This window comes from Habropoda laboriosa, unplaced genomic scaffold (assembly GCF_001263275.1).
Source record: "Habropoda laboriosa isolate 0110345459 unplaced genomic scaffold, ASM126327v1 scaffold175, whole genome shotgun sequence".
Classification (NCBI taxonomy): domain Eukaryota; kingdom Metazoa; phylum Arthropoda; class Insecta; order Hymenoptera; family Apidae; genus Habropoda; species Habropoda laboriosa.
In genome coordinates this window covers 893,008-910,133 of record NW_017100347.1, presented here as the reverse complement: position 1 = coordinate 910,133, position 17,126 = coordinate 893,008, and the positions used below count along the sequence as shown (strand labels likewise).

General features: G+C 35.1%; 1 protein-coding gene across 1 annotated transcript in view; it reads left to right on the top strand.

Moving 5' to 3' along the window:
* Positions 1–17,126, top strand: part of LOC108574547 (netrin-1-like) — a 30,169-nt gene that overhangs the window by 11,767 nt on the left and 1,276 nt on the right. The window contains exons 3-4 of the mRNA XM_017937155.1: positions 14,768–14,836; positions 16,244–16,454. Coding sequence (XP_017792644.1) covers positions 14,768–14,836; positions 16,244–16,454 — 280 coding nt within the window. The remainder of the gene's footprint in view (positions 1–14,767; positions 14,837–16,243; positions 16,455–17,126) is intronic.

Sequence of the window (17,126 nt, the reverse complement as noted above, 5' to 3'; positions counted from 1 at the left end):
GGCATGTGCGCTGATTTGATAAGAAAATTGAAAATTTTGTCAAGTAGGAAAATGAAGATTATTATTTTATTATTTTATCAGTTTTATCTCCCTAGAATGTCAATTTAAAACGCACTTATACCTGTTAACCTTACACGTACAAAAGGATCACGAATTGCATTATGTTATCCATTATATTATAATCGGATTTAACAACGATGCATTTAATAGAACGTCATTTATCTATTTCATACTCAGCGTGCTTTTTCATTGGAAAATCGTGCAAAAATGACGTCACATAATAATGCAAATAATTACAAGATCAAAGTAATTTTTATTTTAAAAAAAGTGGACTATAAGAGGTAATCGATTTCTATAATTCTCAAAACGCATTGTGATTTATGGAAAGATTATTTTAAGAGAAATACCGAACTAATCTTATCGAAAAATAAATCGAAGCTAACGGTGGAGCGTGAACGTTGAATTTTTCGTGGCAACGCTCCACCGCAGAAAATACAGTTCGCCTTGGGAGTAATTTCAGGGTTACGTCGAATGTATCTTCAAATAACCAATAAAACACCTTTTGATTTTTGTCGCTATCTCGATTAGAAACGGAGATACATCAGTTTCAGTTCTTCCTACATTTCGCTACGAACTTTCCGAACCACCCGGTATGTACCTACTTCCCCGTTCACCTTACGAATAATTTCAGGGTTACGTTGGATTTATCTTCAAACAACGAATAAAATACCCCTCGGATTTTGTCCTTATCTCAATTAGAAACAGAGATACGATTGTTCGAATTTTTCCTACATTTCGAACCACCCAATAGATACGATATCACAATAGAAGCTAACCTAACCTAACCTAGGCAATTAGCCATGAAAAGAGAGGGCGCTAATATCAATTTGTCGTAAACTAAAGAGCCGGGGAATAGTCGCGAGACGGATCGCAGGATTTCCGCAATCGCGTTCACATGCATTGGCAGCGAGGCACGGAACCGGTGCGTGGGTGCGTGCAACGAGAATTACGCGCGTGGTTGCGCGGCAGCATTAACATATAGATGCGATTCGTGACGCGAGATGCATACGCTCGATGTATGCACGCCTGCATACGCGATACGGAGATGCTCTTATTCTTTGGGGAAAAAATAACAACATCTGAAAAGGAACGACCGAGCTATCCTCCAGCTACTAGTTTGCAAACGCTTATGAACAATGTGCGCGGGCCCGACCGCTGCTAAAAAGGGGGATGCCCGCTGCTTTCTGCCCCTCGCTCGCCGTATAACCGAACGTAATAACGTGTTAGTACATCGTATCGAGGCAGCTTTGCCCCGCTCTGTTACGATTTCAGCTCGTAAATAATACGAAAAACTGGGCTTGCAATCGTGACGGCAATGCTGAAAAGGAGAACACGCTCGCATTTACGCGCGACGTTTGCCTACATAACCTAAAAGGAGGGAGGTTAAAATTCAAATTAAATATTTCGATACTTGTGATTGGACTGCTGTAGACGTTTTTATTGTGTCTCGTTTGAAATTCTAACTGTTGAATAAATATGGCATGAAGTAACATGGGACATTTAGAATTGCTGAATAAATACGAAAACATTTTTTTTTTCATTGTACTCGATACTTCGTTTCAATGTTCGCGAGAAGTAAGCGTAGAAAAATTGTAGGTTATGTGTGAAAAATTGATGGTAACCTTGAAAACTTCGGAGAAAGTACTGTAATCGTCTTAAAGGAATCTTTGAATCATATTATGCGACAGTAAGGAAATTTCAATCGATCTGTTAAGAATAGAATAATCTCTAAGGTTCACTCTGTACAGTATAGATATAAATATATTACACATATGGAATGTATAATGTAAAGTGTTACAAATGCTTCTTCGGAACTATTAAAATGTAACGAGGAAATTGTTCTTGCAATTTCTATAATTTATTGTAGCCTTTCAAATGATAAATAGAGCACCATCTTTGATCTTCTCGAGGATGTCAAGGGAAGTCCCGTCTATTTCTCAAATAGAACACTATGCGAATTTTTGCATTTTTAATTAAAAACGTGTGCTTAAAACATTTTTCCCTATTTTCTTATAATTCAAGGGTTACAAACTAAAACCATCTTTCAGCTAAGAAACTCGTAAACCATAAATACAAAATCATTTTTCATTAGATAATAAATATTTGAAATATTATTTACACTTCGAAAAATTCTGTCAGTTCCATTTCTAATATTTCTTCGAAGATCTATACAAATGCCATCATTTTTATTTATCAACGCTGAATAAATGTCCCACAGATATCTATATTCCCTATACGTACATATTGTTAGGTTAGGTCTAATCTAACGATGAAAATACGGTATAAACATTTTCAGACATCTGCTAGAAATTTGAATTGAAAGAATTAAAAGAGTACATTTAATGAAAATATTAAAATCATTTCTTAGTAACTTGAAAAAAATCCGTTTCTAAGAACTATTACAGCACTTGTAGTGATAAATTACTCAGTATCAAATATATTATTCGAATCGTTAAAGGTAATCGATTCGGAGGCACTGTAAGAATAAAAGCAACGAATGTATCGCGTCAAAGAAGCATTAGTATGAAAGAAGCACAAATAAACGTGTTGTCTGGTTTACAAGGCGAGTTAATCTGCCGTTCACTTACTGTACCGACGCGTGAACTTATTGCTTGTGCGTATGCGCTCGGATAAACGCCCACTAAGGGTCCTTCCATTTCAGGAAACATAGCCCTGGTACTATTTGCACATCACATCGATTCGTTCTCCTTTTCCGTTTTCTTCCTTTTCCACAATCATGGATGCATTTTAAAGCAGCTCTGGTAATTTTCTCCCTCTCTTTCAGAACCCGGAAAGAAACATGAAAATAAAAATCGAAAGAAATTCAATTTCTTTCGATTCTATTACGTCGAATGTTGTACTTCGATTTATTTTATACGACACTCGATACGATAGAGTAGAATTTTATTCGTTTCCGTTGGTTTACAAGGTATATCTTATTTCCCAGTCTCTCGTCTCCAAGTGCACGATACCCTTGGTGTACAATTTTCAAGAGATCGCTGTCACTTTTGAATTTTCAAAGAAATTATACGATTTAAAGGCTGCAACGTGATACGTTATAATTAGACGTTTAATTAATTCGTTATATTAATCGTAATTAAATGTTGCACAAATTTGCAAATGTAATTTCAATTTCGTTTATTCGCCCGTAATGTTTGCAGTTTGTCCTCTGCTTGAAATATTATAAATTGATCTTGTTAAACTGTTTGCTTTGCACGAACAAAATTTGTATCGCAAAAATCAATAACAGATTTCATTTCCTTTGTTACATTTGTCAGGTGATATTTAAATTTTTACTGTTCTGTTTTTCATCTCGACTGATCTGCTTTTCGGTGACTGTTAAAGTTGAACGCATATTTCGCAAAAGAAATTTGACAAACTAATAATGTTATCGTTTCACTTCCTAAGAATTTAGTTTCTCGAACTGTTGCCTACGCTATACAGGGTGGTTGTAACAACTGGGCCAGGGTGAGGTTTGTTTTACGGAGCGGTGAAGTGAAGATGAGGTTCTGGGCGGGGCTTAGGGTCCAGGAGTGGGGGAAATTGTGACGCCTTCGCGGTTAATCAGCCAATAGCGATAGAGTAAGGCGGTCGCTCTTACTCTTCCATGAACAACGATACGCACGATACGTGTACGTGTATGGAATAACGTTATTTTTCTGAATGCAAATAAATGTGGACATAAAAACCCTAATTGTATTTGAGAATTTACAAAATGTTTTATTCGTGATAGAAAATTTCAATTGATTACATAAATTTTTTATAAAATATTCGTAAAAATACCACTCGCCTCAGCCTGATCAATGTGACGTAACGTTTTAAAGTTCATAATTTTGCAAATTCTCATAAGCAAAATTACTTGGAGAATGTTACAAATTCTCAGAAACAAAACGATTTCGTAAAAATGTTTTACATTGATTATCAATGAAACACAGTATTTAATAGAACAGATACAGTGCAAGCAATTTACATTTTTAAAACATATACTGAATTAACATAATAGAACGTATATAAAACTACAACGAATTACCATAATTGTCAATTTTCCCTAATTGTGTATCGCAATACAATTGGTTGGCTGAACTTTAAAATTCTATCAAGAACTAATTTTAATACGAGAGAATATTAAAAATAATAACGATTAATTTTCGAAATTTTCTATTTTTACTCCAAATTCAAATTTACTCAATGGAGATTCTGTGTGATACATAAAAATTCAAAGAACATTTTGGCTTACACCAGAAAAGAACTTTATCACCACTTTTATCAGTAACGTACAAACTTTGTCGCGTTATTGTAGAATTGTCATAAATTAATATTATCTGTTGAAATATATTTGAAATGTACCTAGAACATTTTATCACCCGGTGTACGACACTTTCTATAGTCATAATTATCTTGATTATTACAGTACAGGCTTACCGGTTGGGTCTTAAACCAAAGTTAATTACCAGCCGCCGTAGCTAATTTAAATTAAGACTAATTGACCCCCCTCCTCACCCCTCCTATCCTACTTTCATTACTCTAGGTCGCACCTCAGTTTCTAATATCACGAAAATTTCCCTAAACTTGTCCCCTGTCATCCTCGTGTCGCCGAAAATTTACATAAATCATAACGCAAACTAATATTGAACGAACCGTAAATATATTTCTCGGTATAAATACGAATAGAAATTGCAAATTGATGCGAATGAAAATCATAACGAATAAATATTGGACGCAAATGTTTGTTACGAGGATTGTTACATAAGTCGCAGAAAATGATTTTTATTTATTCCCATAAATAGCAAGATTCAAACTTGTAAAATCATGTTAATACATCTTGTTACTGTTCCTATTTCTACGGTTTCAATTTTAGGATTAGAGTTTCCAAAATCGAATAGTTCCAAAATGTAGGCTCGCATGCAAAAATCAAAATTGTACTCTACACGAGAATAATTTTTGCAAAAATGTTATCCATTATTTATCGAGAATTTTATTTTCACTCGTACTGTCACGTAATGTAGAATGCTTTATCGTTTAACCCTTTGCGATCGGCACATTTCTCTGGAGGGGCTACCAGCTAAAGTTAAGTTTTTTAAAGTTATTTTTGCATGGTTGATTTATTATATACAAATAAGGATATTGAAAAACATAGAATATTTCGAAACTGATACATTTTGTTTAATATTAGCTATAGTGCATAAGAATAAAACGTTTTAATTTTTGTAATTTTCCAAAGTACGATACTTGACAAAACAATCACCGGTATGAAGCCCTGGCTTCCGAATACAGGTATCACAATACGTGCGTGTTTCTCCAAGGAATCTCCTAGGCAAGGAATTTATTGGAAATGGGTTATGAAAAAGAAATAGTCTTTTAACTTTGTAGTATGCTATTTATTGACGGACTCAGAGGAAACGTCTTTACGCTATTGAATCTTCTAAAGGACTTACTGGGCACCCAGAAGGAAAGTTCAACTGTCTACTTTATGGTATCGCAGTGTGCAGTGCGTGACTCGAAGACGGACACCAGACACATCTGGTGGAAGTCTTAGTGCCCTTTGTTTAAAATAACGCGGAGACATTTTTGTCCTCGCTTGATTATTTCCTTAGGGTGTTGTTAGAAATAATCCAACAGAATTCCTTAAAAAGTAAGTCGTGGAATTTCACAAGAAAGTAATTAATATATACAGTACTTTTCGATCATAAAATAACAGATGTGCAGACAAAACAAAGATCATGCCGCCGTAGCGGCGACACCGATTTCTAGAACAAAATTGAAATGCCGCCACTATGGCGGCACCGACCGCAAAGGGTTAAAACTGAACAAAATGAAATATTCCAAAATATCACACTGTAGTATCTCTAATTCTTTCCTAATTTTTTGTACAGTAAAACAAAGCAAGTGGAGATTGAACTGTAAATTCTGTTTCTGTCCATAACTACCCTAACAGTGAATGTAGAGGGTTGAAACGTGGCAGGAAAACTTTTCTTTCGGCATGCGTATAATCGACGTGTATCTACAAATCGTATATTTTAAATTTTCACAAGCTCAGATAAAAAAGTTGTGAACAATGACCTTTACAATTGTGGGATTTTGTTGATTACTTTTTATGCATATTAAATTAAAAGTACCCCACGCGTCGCCGGTGCTGTTCACTAATATTATCTTTATTTGTCACAGAAAATGTAATTCGCTCTCTTAATATTTACGGTTCGATGCTTCTCGTTTTTTGGTCAAACACGCACACACACTCTTCTTCTCCAACACACGCATCCACACACACACACACGCCGCGATCGGCTTGACAACCCATGCAATTGTCTAAACATAAACAAATGCGCCACGCACGATCGTCTTTCGTTCGTTCTTCCTTTTCAGGCCAATTTTCTTCGCAAATCCCACAAATTGCAATCTTTTCAAAATTCTTGGTACACGTCATCTAGTAAACAAATCCTTCTAACCTCTCAACGAAAAAAAAAACTCAAGTCATTTGGTTCAATTTCAGAAAAGTTATACTGGCCGGAAATGAATGACCCCAACTGTATATTTTTCTTTAATAAATAGCGCTTGTATTGACATTGTGCGCATGTGTAAGTGTGTGTATTAAGATTATTGCACCCCTTCCGTCGTCCGATCTACAAATATATCTCGAAAAAGAAAAAACAGAAACTTAATTAGATCGAAACTGAGTTTCATTTGATTCGTCAAAGTCGCTCATTAGGAGGCACGGTAAGAAGCGGACGTGTCTCCGTAACTTTCATTCAAACGATACACTACGATCGTAGTGATTTAATTCCGTGGCAAAAGTACCATACCTTAAGAGGCACCGTTTTACCCTTGCTGGATGGGGTCGTCTGAAAAGGTAGTCACACGAAAAACCGTAAGTTCTGTACACTGACACGGCTGGCAAGCACCCACGCGTCCATTAAAGCCCCATTCGGCCGCTGTAAGGTACTTAAAGTGTTTCGTAAGGCATACACCGTACCACTGAGACCCTTTTATAATTAAGACGTTACTTTACGACCGCGAATGTATCTTGCGTGCATCCTATACATAAAAGCGCTGAAAGAAACAGGAATATCTAGGGAAAATGTAAAACGGTTACACCGCTAGAAGAATTTCGTTTTACACGGAGAAACGTCCACGGTAATTTCTACATGCTGGTGATAAAAATCTTGGAAACGTACACTTCTGAAGTATTTCGTTGAAAAATACGTTAAATGAACAAAGTTGCAAACGTTTCGCCGAGAGAAACTGATTCCAAGATGGCGGTCGTTCTGGTGATTTAAGATAGAGAAACTGATTCCAAGATGGCGGTCGTTCTGGTGATTTAAGATAGAGAAACTGATTCCAAGATGGCGGTCGTTCTGGTGATTTAAGATAGAGAAACTTATTCCAAGATGGCGGTCGTTCTGGTGATTTGAAAATCGAAATATGGAAAAAATATTAAATTCGAAGATCTGTGATTTTTAATTTCCTAAATTTTGGTAATAAAGAATTTTCGAAAGACACTTTTCCTTTTTTTTCAAAATTTATCTCATCGCTCTCTTTTTTCGAAATTTCTTTACCATCGCAGTGTAGATAATTGAAAACCACAAAACTTTGAATTTATTCTTCCCATATCTTCCACGATTTTGCAAATATTCACTATAATCTGAAAATTCGCAATTTCTTCGAAAGGGTGTTCTCACCCCCAGAATCATTTCACTGCCGAAGCAAAAAGTAGTTTCCTTATTAGCCTCGCTTCAACTACATTTCTACAAACTTTCCAATTTTTTATAAATTTTCAAATTGCCAAGTTTCCTTCATTAGTAATTTTGCAAATATCTAAAACCTCCTACATTACGTTACGTTACATAATGAAACCGTAAATACAGACAACGATTAAAGATCCTTACGAGCAAAAATTTTAAAAAACACCAAGAAAAAAAAAACAAACCAAATTAAGCCATTCGGAGCAATTCGGGTATTCCCCGTGAAATCTTAAATCGAAATCGACGTGTAGTCGTGAAGTATTGCGGTCACAAGTGACTTTTGGCCCGTAACATTGGATTTAGGTGGTTTGTCCGGTGATTGCAATATACTGGTGGGCTCGTTGCGGCTAAGAGACCAACAGAAACCAGTTTCGAGTCGCATCTATTCGATCGATCAGATCGTTCGATCGGAAGGCAGACCTTACGGTTTGGATACATTCGATGGCAAAGCTATTGCTCGTTCGGTTGATGCGGATTGGCACAGGTTAATCGACACAAAGGACGTCTCGTTAGTCGGGAATTAAACGGATTATGGTCTGAGGTCTCTGCCATCACGATCGATTCGTGGCAGCTAGACGGCATATCTGGTTCGCTTTCGACTCGTATTTCTCATTTCGTAATTCGATTAATTGGTTCGATGTCACGGTTCACGAACTAGCCGTCCAATTCTTTTCTATCAGCCTAGAATAACAGTTTTACAAATTATCTGCTTCGATGTTGTTTTATGGAAATCGAATTAGAATTTTTCGGTTACTCGAATCTTTTATACAGAACAGAATACCTTCGGAGTACTCGTTATAGTACTCGTTAGAACTATTAGATAGATTTAATTGCACGTTTATTGGGCGTAGAAATGAATTTTTTGTGATTTTTTGGTACGATAAAAGATTTATTTTAAAACGAATGAAAATAGATCGACGATCGAAGGAATTTCTATTATTGTTAGTGACATTTTGCCATTTTTCTGGTAGCTCGCGAACAGTATCACGATAGAAAGTCTCGGTGGCTTTGAATCAGTTATGTGAATCCAGTCGGAAAGAATTAATTTCTGCATCTAATAGAATAGAAATTTTTTTATTTGTCATTAGAATATTGCTAATGAGCTTGTGACGGTTTTTTCATCAAAATCAGTCCAGCCGCTAATTATTCAGACAATTTTTCTATTTCTCTGTGAGAATTAATAAAAAAGAAATTTTGTTTTGAGAATTAATCATTCAATTAACAAAAACAGAACATCTTGTACGTAATGCACAACGATACTGTTAACGCAGCTTCCCGCGCTTTTCTTGTTGATTGGAAGGTCGGGTTGGCGTTGCTAATTATTGTGATCGCGCTTTATTAGTGATGTCGATTATTGCGGACTGGACCGCACTGGTGTACCAAGATGTCGAGTATTGCGTGTTAGAGCGCTCAAACTGGTGTCGATTGTTTCTAAGTACATTAGAATCTGCCCGTATGTCGTGAAGCGGCTGTATATATCCCTTTTCGCCAAAATGGGGAGTTTACCTAGTTGGCAAATCATGGGCCTTTCACCCCCTAGAGCCGCTCTCCTAGGCCCTCGTGCACTGCCCCGTGGTCCGCAGAGTAGGGCGGTAGCAGAGAGGGAGAGACGGTCCCAAACGGGGGTGTCAGCCCCGCGTGGCGACTTTGCCGAAACGTCGACTTTACGGGTTTATGGCATGTTTACCGTTACTGAGCGCGCAGAGGCAAGTACAGGGTCTTCGTGTGGCCCGCAGAAGTGGAGAATTTCCGCGGCCATCAGGTAATAAGCCGGATTTGCCCTCTGGCTTGAATAGGCTATTGTTATCGAAGAACTTGTAGAAAAACTTCTCAAAAGTAACGTCGCTTGGAATCCGTGCCATAAACCCCTGTTGGTTAAACAGATACAGTACATTAAACCATCTTCTATCGATTTGTGGGAGTAAATCAGTGGTAAATTTTTACTACGAACGTTATTTGAAGTTAACCCTTTCGCTGCGACACCCTTGTGACAAAAAGCGCTCGCTGCTGAACGAAACAGTTACTATTCAACGCCCTGTGCAGAAATAGTCGATAGTCACTAATAACCAAGCAGTTAGCAACACTTGTATGAATATGGTTGAGTGAAGGTAGGGACTCGGGCCCGTTTATGACCTCTGCGGAGGAACCCGGTCCCAACGCCTGACTCCCCCCACGCGCTAAGGGCTGGGTCAGATAATGTTATATTTTGTATATTCAAAATTATTTACAAATTATCGTAGTGATATGTCTGACTTCATTTGAGCGATTTTTCTACGAGATGTCTTTTTATCAATTTTTATATTTTTTTGTCTTTTTTTTTTTTATTTGAGGCCCCGGCAGATTGCGAGGCCCTAAGCTGTAGCTTTTTTAGCTTATACGTAAATCCGGCACTGCCTCTAATGGTAAATGTAATCTCGCTTCTTAGTCGCCTCTCGAGTGCAAAGGGTTAATAAATCGTACGTATCAAAAGGGCGTATATGTACGCTCTTCGCAGCGAAAGGATTAACGCACATTTTGTCGTTAAATACACAGAAGATTAGAAAACAGAAACGCGTAAGAAAAATGTTGAACGTCTAGAATCTACTTCGAAGCAATACTTTCGTTCCCTTCCTCTATTTGACAGATTCAGAAATTTTTGAAATATCGACAGACAGTTATATAGACGAGAACGTGACCGTGCGCTCTGTACGAGAGCAGAATTTTCATTATTTTTGACTGGATAACGCGCGTCCGTCGACAAACGGAGAGCATCGATTGAATTTCAAACGAAATTCAAATTACGTTTAATTCGGTTAGTCAACGAACGAACAAAAGCGAAGTAGAACGAAGGCGCGTGTGTACTGGTTGCGTGCGGTGTGGATTCGTAGTTTGGGGGATTCGATGCGTTGTACGGATTCTATTATCGACCTGCAGCCACAGTTCATTAAAACCGCATGAAATTTACAAAACACAAATCTTCGCGTTTCATTCGATCGTTCCTCCGAATATACCACTTTTCGTTTTACTTCTTTTCTACCTTTTTCTTTTTTTTTTTTTTCATCGTTGATCCATTTGATACACACTCGTCTCGTATATCTCGAATCTCGCTTGCTTTACACCGAACTTGTTTACAACGGTGTATTTCATTTTGTTCAATTGTACTTGAACGAAGGCTTTGCGTTACGAATAATTGTTTACTGTGAAATAAATTTTTTGGTGTCGCGTTTTACGCAACTTTTTCGATGTCGTTTGATTCATTTTAGAGGAGAAGGATAATACAGTTCCAATGGGCTGCTTTATCACTTTGATAAGAAAATAATAATTATTGTATCATATAAGTGATATAAGAAGGTAATATGTTAAGCACGAGGTTCAAGTGCAGGGAAAAGTAGCAAGACGCCGTTGTACGGTGATAACACAAACACAGACATTTATTGCAAAGAAGTTTCCATTACACGATGTATAAAACGTGCAACGCACGACTCTCTCCAAGAACAATTGAACAGTCAACCGAGGCGTTCCACGAGACGCCGCAGACCATCTGGGCGCCCGACCGTCGGTAACCTAGAGAACTTCCTCACACGATAATTATCATATTTTGCAATATTCTTTTGAATACGGTATATTTTTATACACTATGCATGAAATTATGTCTGAATTTAAATATTAACGAAGGAAAATAATAGAGTTCCAATGGCTGTTTTATCACTTTAACAAGAAAAGAATAATTATTGTATCACATAAGTGAAATAATTTCTGAAAGAAAAGTAATTTGCGTTATTTTCAAGGACCATTCTTCAGAATGATTTAATTCATTTTAACGACGATCTCATTATTAAGAAATATGAATATATACAGTAATGAGTAAATTTTCGAAACGTGAAGAAAAATTGTCATTCTGTTAACAGCAAAGAGAAATTAACCAACAATCTGACGAATAATTTAAATATTCCTTTTCTGATAAATAGTGCAATATTTCTATTACCACAGTAAATTAAATATAAAAAAGTTTACATCTATGCGTGAAATTATTTGTCAAATTACTATTAAAAATACACAAAAGCAATTGATGCAAGAATTAATAAAGTGAAAAAGTGTAATAAGTAAAAATTTTTTATAAATTACAATTATATACGAGATCCTGATAGACAAATAATAATAAAATATATAAGGTCGTGTAATTACGATTAAACATGAATTAAAATTTCCAATTTACCTGCTCTATTATATTTACCTGCAAATGAGTAAGGTGATAATAACTGTATCTCTATAAAACTGACAAACTTACAACAAGTGTATCCAATTTAGGCGACCAAGATTTACGTTGAAATTTAATATACTACTTCAGCAAGTACTACGTGAAATAACAAAGTGACAATTGCAACGCTGTAATTTTCCATTTAAATTTGAATCACTTTTATAATCACTTCGTAATAACACTTACTTTTGTAAACGATACTCGTTTCGCTTACTCAGATTCAACGCGTGCATTTCGCGTTCCGTTTATGCGCGCCTTTGAAAATCGTAATAAGGTAGAAGCACGTGTGTCCACTCGTTACATCGTGAAACGGTAAGAAACCCGAGAGCTCTCGTAGCCGCGATATAAAATCTAATTTATGAAAAGACGTAGGCAGCGATATTCGTCTTACACGAGTCCCGGCCGCTATTTTCTTTCGCGACTAAGAAGGTACCTACCTTACCCACCTACTCTACACGTTCCTGAAAATTTACGAAATTCATTCTTCGTTCCGTGGCTTCCGAGCAAAGAAAACAGTATCGTGACACGGCCGATTAATTTACGCCTGACATTGCAATCTTACACGCGGCCAACTTAAAAATATACCGAAGATGAAAGGAAATATTCTGGTTAGAAAGACGAACAGATGGAATAATACCGTCGAATTGTGAAAAAATTGCTGGAATTTTGAGGAACAGTTGGGACAGAATTTTTAAGAAAATCGTTACGCACTCCCAGAAATATTCAGACGTTGTAATACAGCTGTAACATTATTTCTCATTGTTGTTAGCCACTTTTAAGATTTAATTTTGAAAATTGTCCGAGTCGTTTGAAATTAGAAAAAGGCCACATTTTTATAACTATTATACTTAATTATTTGATTGTTAATCAACGGGTTTAAGAACCCTTTAGTATACAGGCGTTGAAATTCGCACAGAGCAGTAGCATAATATACAGTAGAAAATAAAGAGGGAAAGAAAAAGAAAAATAAATGAAATAAAATGAGAAAACAGAAAAATAACAGAACAACACGCAAGACAAAGAGTGAATTAAGGATTATTTACAGCGGTTAGATCAGAGTGCTTAAACGATAGATAAGAAATCGCGAAAAAATTCAGATTATTGAAAAATTTGTTCGCCTTGGTGCATAAACCAACGTAGTAATAATTATGCTAATTGTACTGTTATAGTTAGAAGAGGATGATCTACAACGTTGTTTTTATTCCAAACATGAAATTCTTTGTGCTCGTTTAGAGAGTTATTGTTTTGTCGAATTAAAAATATTGCAAATACTAAATATCTTTATGATAATTAAAAAGAAAATTGAATACAAACAGCAAAGCAATAGTACCAAACTCGTAACAATTTAATTTGTAATTTATTAAACTCATTTTCACTTTAACTTCACTTCAAACTCATTTTCGAATGATCAAAAAGTGATATTCTATCGAACGATGCATCGTAGGGTAATTATCCCGTAAAATGTGTTACGTGTATCTTAGTCACAGTTAAATTAACACTAGAACAAGCAACCGGGTCAAAAGTGACCCATCGGTGACCTTCGAAATGTAATTTTTATGTACTTAAAACCTGATTGAAAGATTCGATTCGAAGCATACACACTTTGAAAACGAAGCGAGAACATTCGCATTTTTTAGAAAATTGCCAATGGGTCATTTTTGACCCAGCTGATAGTTCCAGTGTTACGAGCCGCTGTACTGAAATGTGCTCTGAAAAAAGCTTAATTCCTCCACGTGTTCGAGACGAGATGTGTTACACGCTGACCGTGCTGTTTGAGATAATAGACGGATACTGTTGGCTAGATGATAAATAGATATATGCACCCACAGCTGTCACCGATACTAGGCTGTATTAAGTGTTACAGAAGAATGGAGGCTAAAGGCCAGCCTCCACTTAACCAAGTCAAATCAAATCGAGAAAAAAATTCTTGTAATTCTATAAAATACATTACGAAGCCTAACACGTCTAGACAGTGAAATATTAGCCTCTTCAAGCTGAAGTTTCGTGATTTTTCAATATTGTTGTAAACTGCATATTTCATATATACTGTGTGTTCCTTTTAATTCGTATCACTGTCGTTATCGAACATTCATTGTTTTTTGTTGTAATTGTATAAAATATATAATGAAGTCTGACAAGCCTAAACAATGAAATATTAGTTTCTTCGAATAAAAATTTTGTGATTTTTCAAAATTGTTGCAAATTGCATATTTCAAGTATACAGGGTGTTTCTTTTAACTCGTGTAATTAAAATATCACTATCATTATCGAACATTTAATTCACTTTTTTTTTCTTTTTTTTTTTTTTGAAGAATTGCTAATGAAATAAAATGAAAATCTTTCTATATCGAATTCGTATCAGTGTCATCCTGTTACAGTTGATTGAAAACACTAAACAATGCAATTACAAATGGTGTGATTAATAATTGAGAGTACTTAAACTTCTCGTAGTGTGTGTCAATCAAGTGGGAAATTAGGATGATCCCATACACTCGTTTATATTTTAGTTTACTAGATGAGAACAGATTAAGTCAATAAGAACGTGGAATGTGTGTTCATGATTCATGTTCACGATAAGAAAATATATATAAATTATTTTCTACCACTTTTAATTTTTTTACATTAACTTTTTTCATTTCTATAATAATTTGTGAGAAAATATGCCGAAACATGCGATGAAATTTTTGTAATTTGATAAATATTGTAGAACTTCTTGTTTTATCTGTTGTAGACCAATGCGGAAAGTGTCGGGCCAGCACTAAAAGATTAAACCTGAACAAGTATTGCAAAAGAGATTATGGTAAGTGTGCAAAAAAAAATATTTTGTATCGTTATACGTATATTATAGAAAAGAATTCTAAAAATGGTGATTATCGCAAAGAATGATTTTCTTAGAACAGTGTTTATCCGGAAAATCTGTGAATGATTAGGAAATTTGATCCAATAACGCATTGTAAAAAAGTCTCAATTTTTTTCTTTTGATTTTGTGCAAAATTCGATTTTTGCCCAAATATGGATAAATTCTTATATTATTTTCAAAGCTAATTTCCTATGCTTTCAATACAAATCTTGACAAATGCAATCGTACACTTGAGGTGTCACTAACAAACCTAGTTTAAATCTCAATTTTTTTTTAATTTAATGCAAAATTCGATTTTTGCCCAAATATGGATAAATTCTTATATTATTTTCAAAGCTAATTTCCTGCGCTTTCAATACAAATCTTGACAAATGCAATCGTACACTTGAGGTGTCACTAAGAAACCTAATTTATATCTCAATTTTTTTCCAATTTTATGCAGAATTCGATTTTTGCCCAAATATGGATAAATTCTTATATTATTTTCAAAGCTAATTTCCTGTGCTTTCAATACAAATCTTGACAAATGCAATCGTACACTTGAGGTGTCACTAACAAACCTAGTTTAAATCTCAATTTTTTTTTAATTTAATGCAAAATTCGATTTTTGCCCAAATATGGATAAATTCTTATATTATTTTCAAAACTAATTTCCTCTGCTCGAAAAAAAAAATTAATGCACTCTTATTACATTCCTTTGTGATTCATTTTCTATGCAACCAGTAAGAGTAACACTATTTCTTGATTTGTGGTCTAAAATAAAATAGCAGGTAGTACTACTGTAGATGGTGTTGTATAACTTCGTTTGTTGCACCATAAGCGGTACTCGTTTTTCCATGTCCGTAAGCGAAGCAGCCGCAAATAGAACAGCTCCTTTTACGCTTGCATATTGAGATGCGAAAAAATTCGAAATCTACGCTTAAATTAGAAACCACCGTTCAACTTTCAACGATTAATATACGGGAAAAGAAAGAGAAATCACAGAAACCATTAAACAATAAAGAACGTTGTTGAAGTAAAATTTATATGCTAATGATAATTAGCCCTTTACACTGCGAATATAAATTTTTCAGTGACAACACATTTTCAGGCTATTTAATTTATTGAAAAATAGATTTTTCAGTGACAAGACATTTTCAGATTATTTAATTTGTTGAAAAATAAGTTTTTCAATGATAAGCCATTTTCACACTATTTAAATGATTGAAAATTATGTTGTATCAGTGAAATAAATATTTCTCCTTAATTTTTCATAAAAAAGCATCGATAAAATTACGCATCGAAATTTATTAAAAATTTGTTAAACGAGAAAATACTACATGAGATATCTTATTCTTTCTAATTTAGCTATCCTGGGCAGAATAACAGACAGGCACAAAAAGAACGATGGTTCTCCGGGTGGGGCAAGCGTATCAGGTTCAGTTTGGATACGTTTTACCTTAAACATTGACTTCATTTACAAGAAAGCTCCGAATTCAAGGATTCGTCGTGGCGATGTGTTCCTTTACGTACATTCAGCCGATTTAGCCTGCAGATGCCCGAAAATTAAACCGAACAAGTAAGTTACGTACGATGTAAATCTGTTTTTAAAAAGGATTAGTATAGTCGGTGGAAGAAATATAGCGAGTCGTAAATTAAAGCATTAAGTAGCAGCACCGATTGATGCAGTAGCACCCAGAATCGAATGCGGCATTTTTCGTTTTTCGATTAGGGCTGAATCATAGCTAATATTCAAAATGTCCAAAATTGGAAATGAAAAGTATTCAAAATGTCCAAAATTGCAAATGAAGAATATTGAAAATGTCCAAAATTAGAAATGAAGAATATTCAAAATGTCCAAAATTGGAAGTGGAGTATTCAAAATGTCCAAAATTGGAAGTGACAAGTATTCAAAATGTCCAAAGTTGGAAATGTAGAGAATTCAAAATGTCCGAAATTAGAAATGAAGGATATTCTAAATGTCCAAAGTTGGAAGTGAAGAATATATAAAATCTCCAAAGTTGGAAATAAAGAATATTCAAAATGTCCAAAATTGGAAGTGAAGAATATTCAAAATGTCCAAAGTTGGAAATGTAGAGAATTCAAAATGTCCGAAGTTAGAAATGAAGAATATTCGAAATGTCCAAAGTTGGAAGTGAAGAATATGTAAAATCTCCAAAGTTGGAAATGAAGAATATTCAAAATGTCCAAAATTGGAAGTGAAGAATATTCAAAATGTCCAAAATTGGAA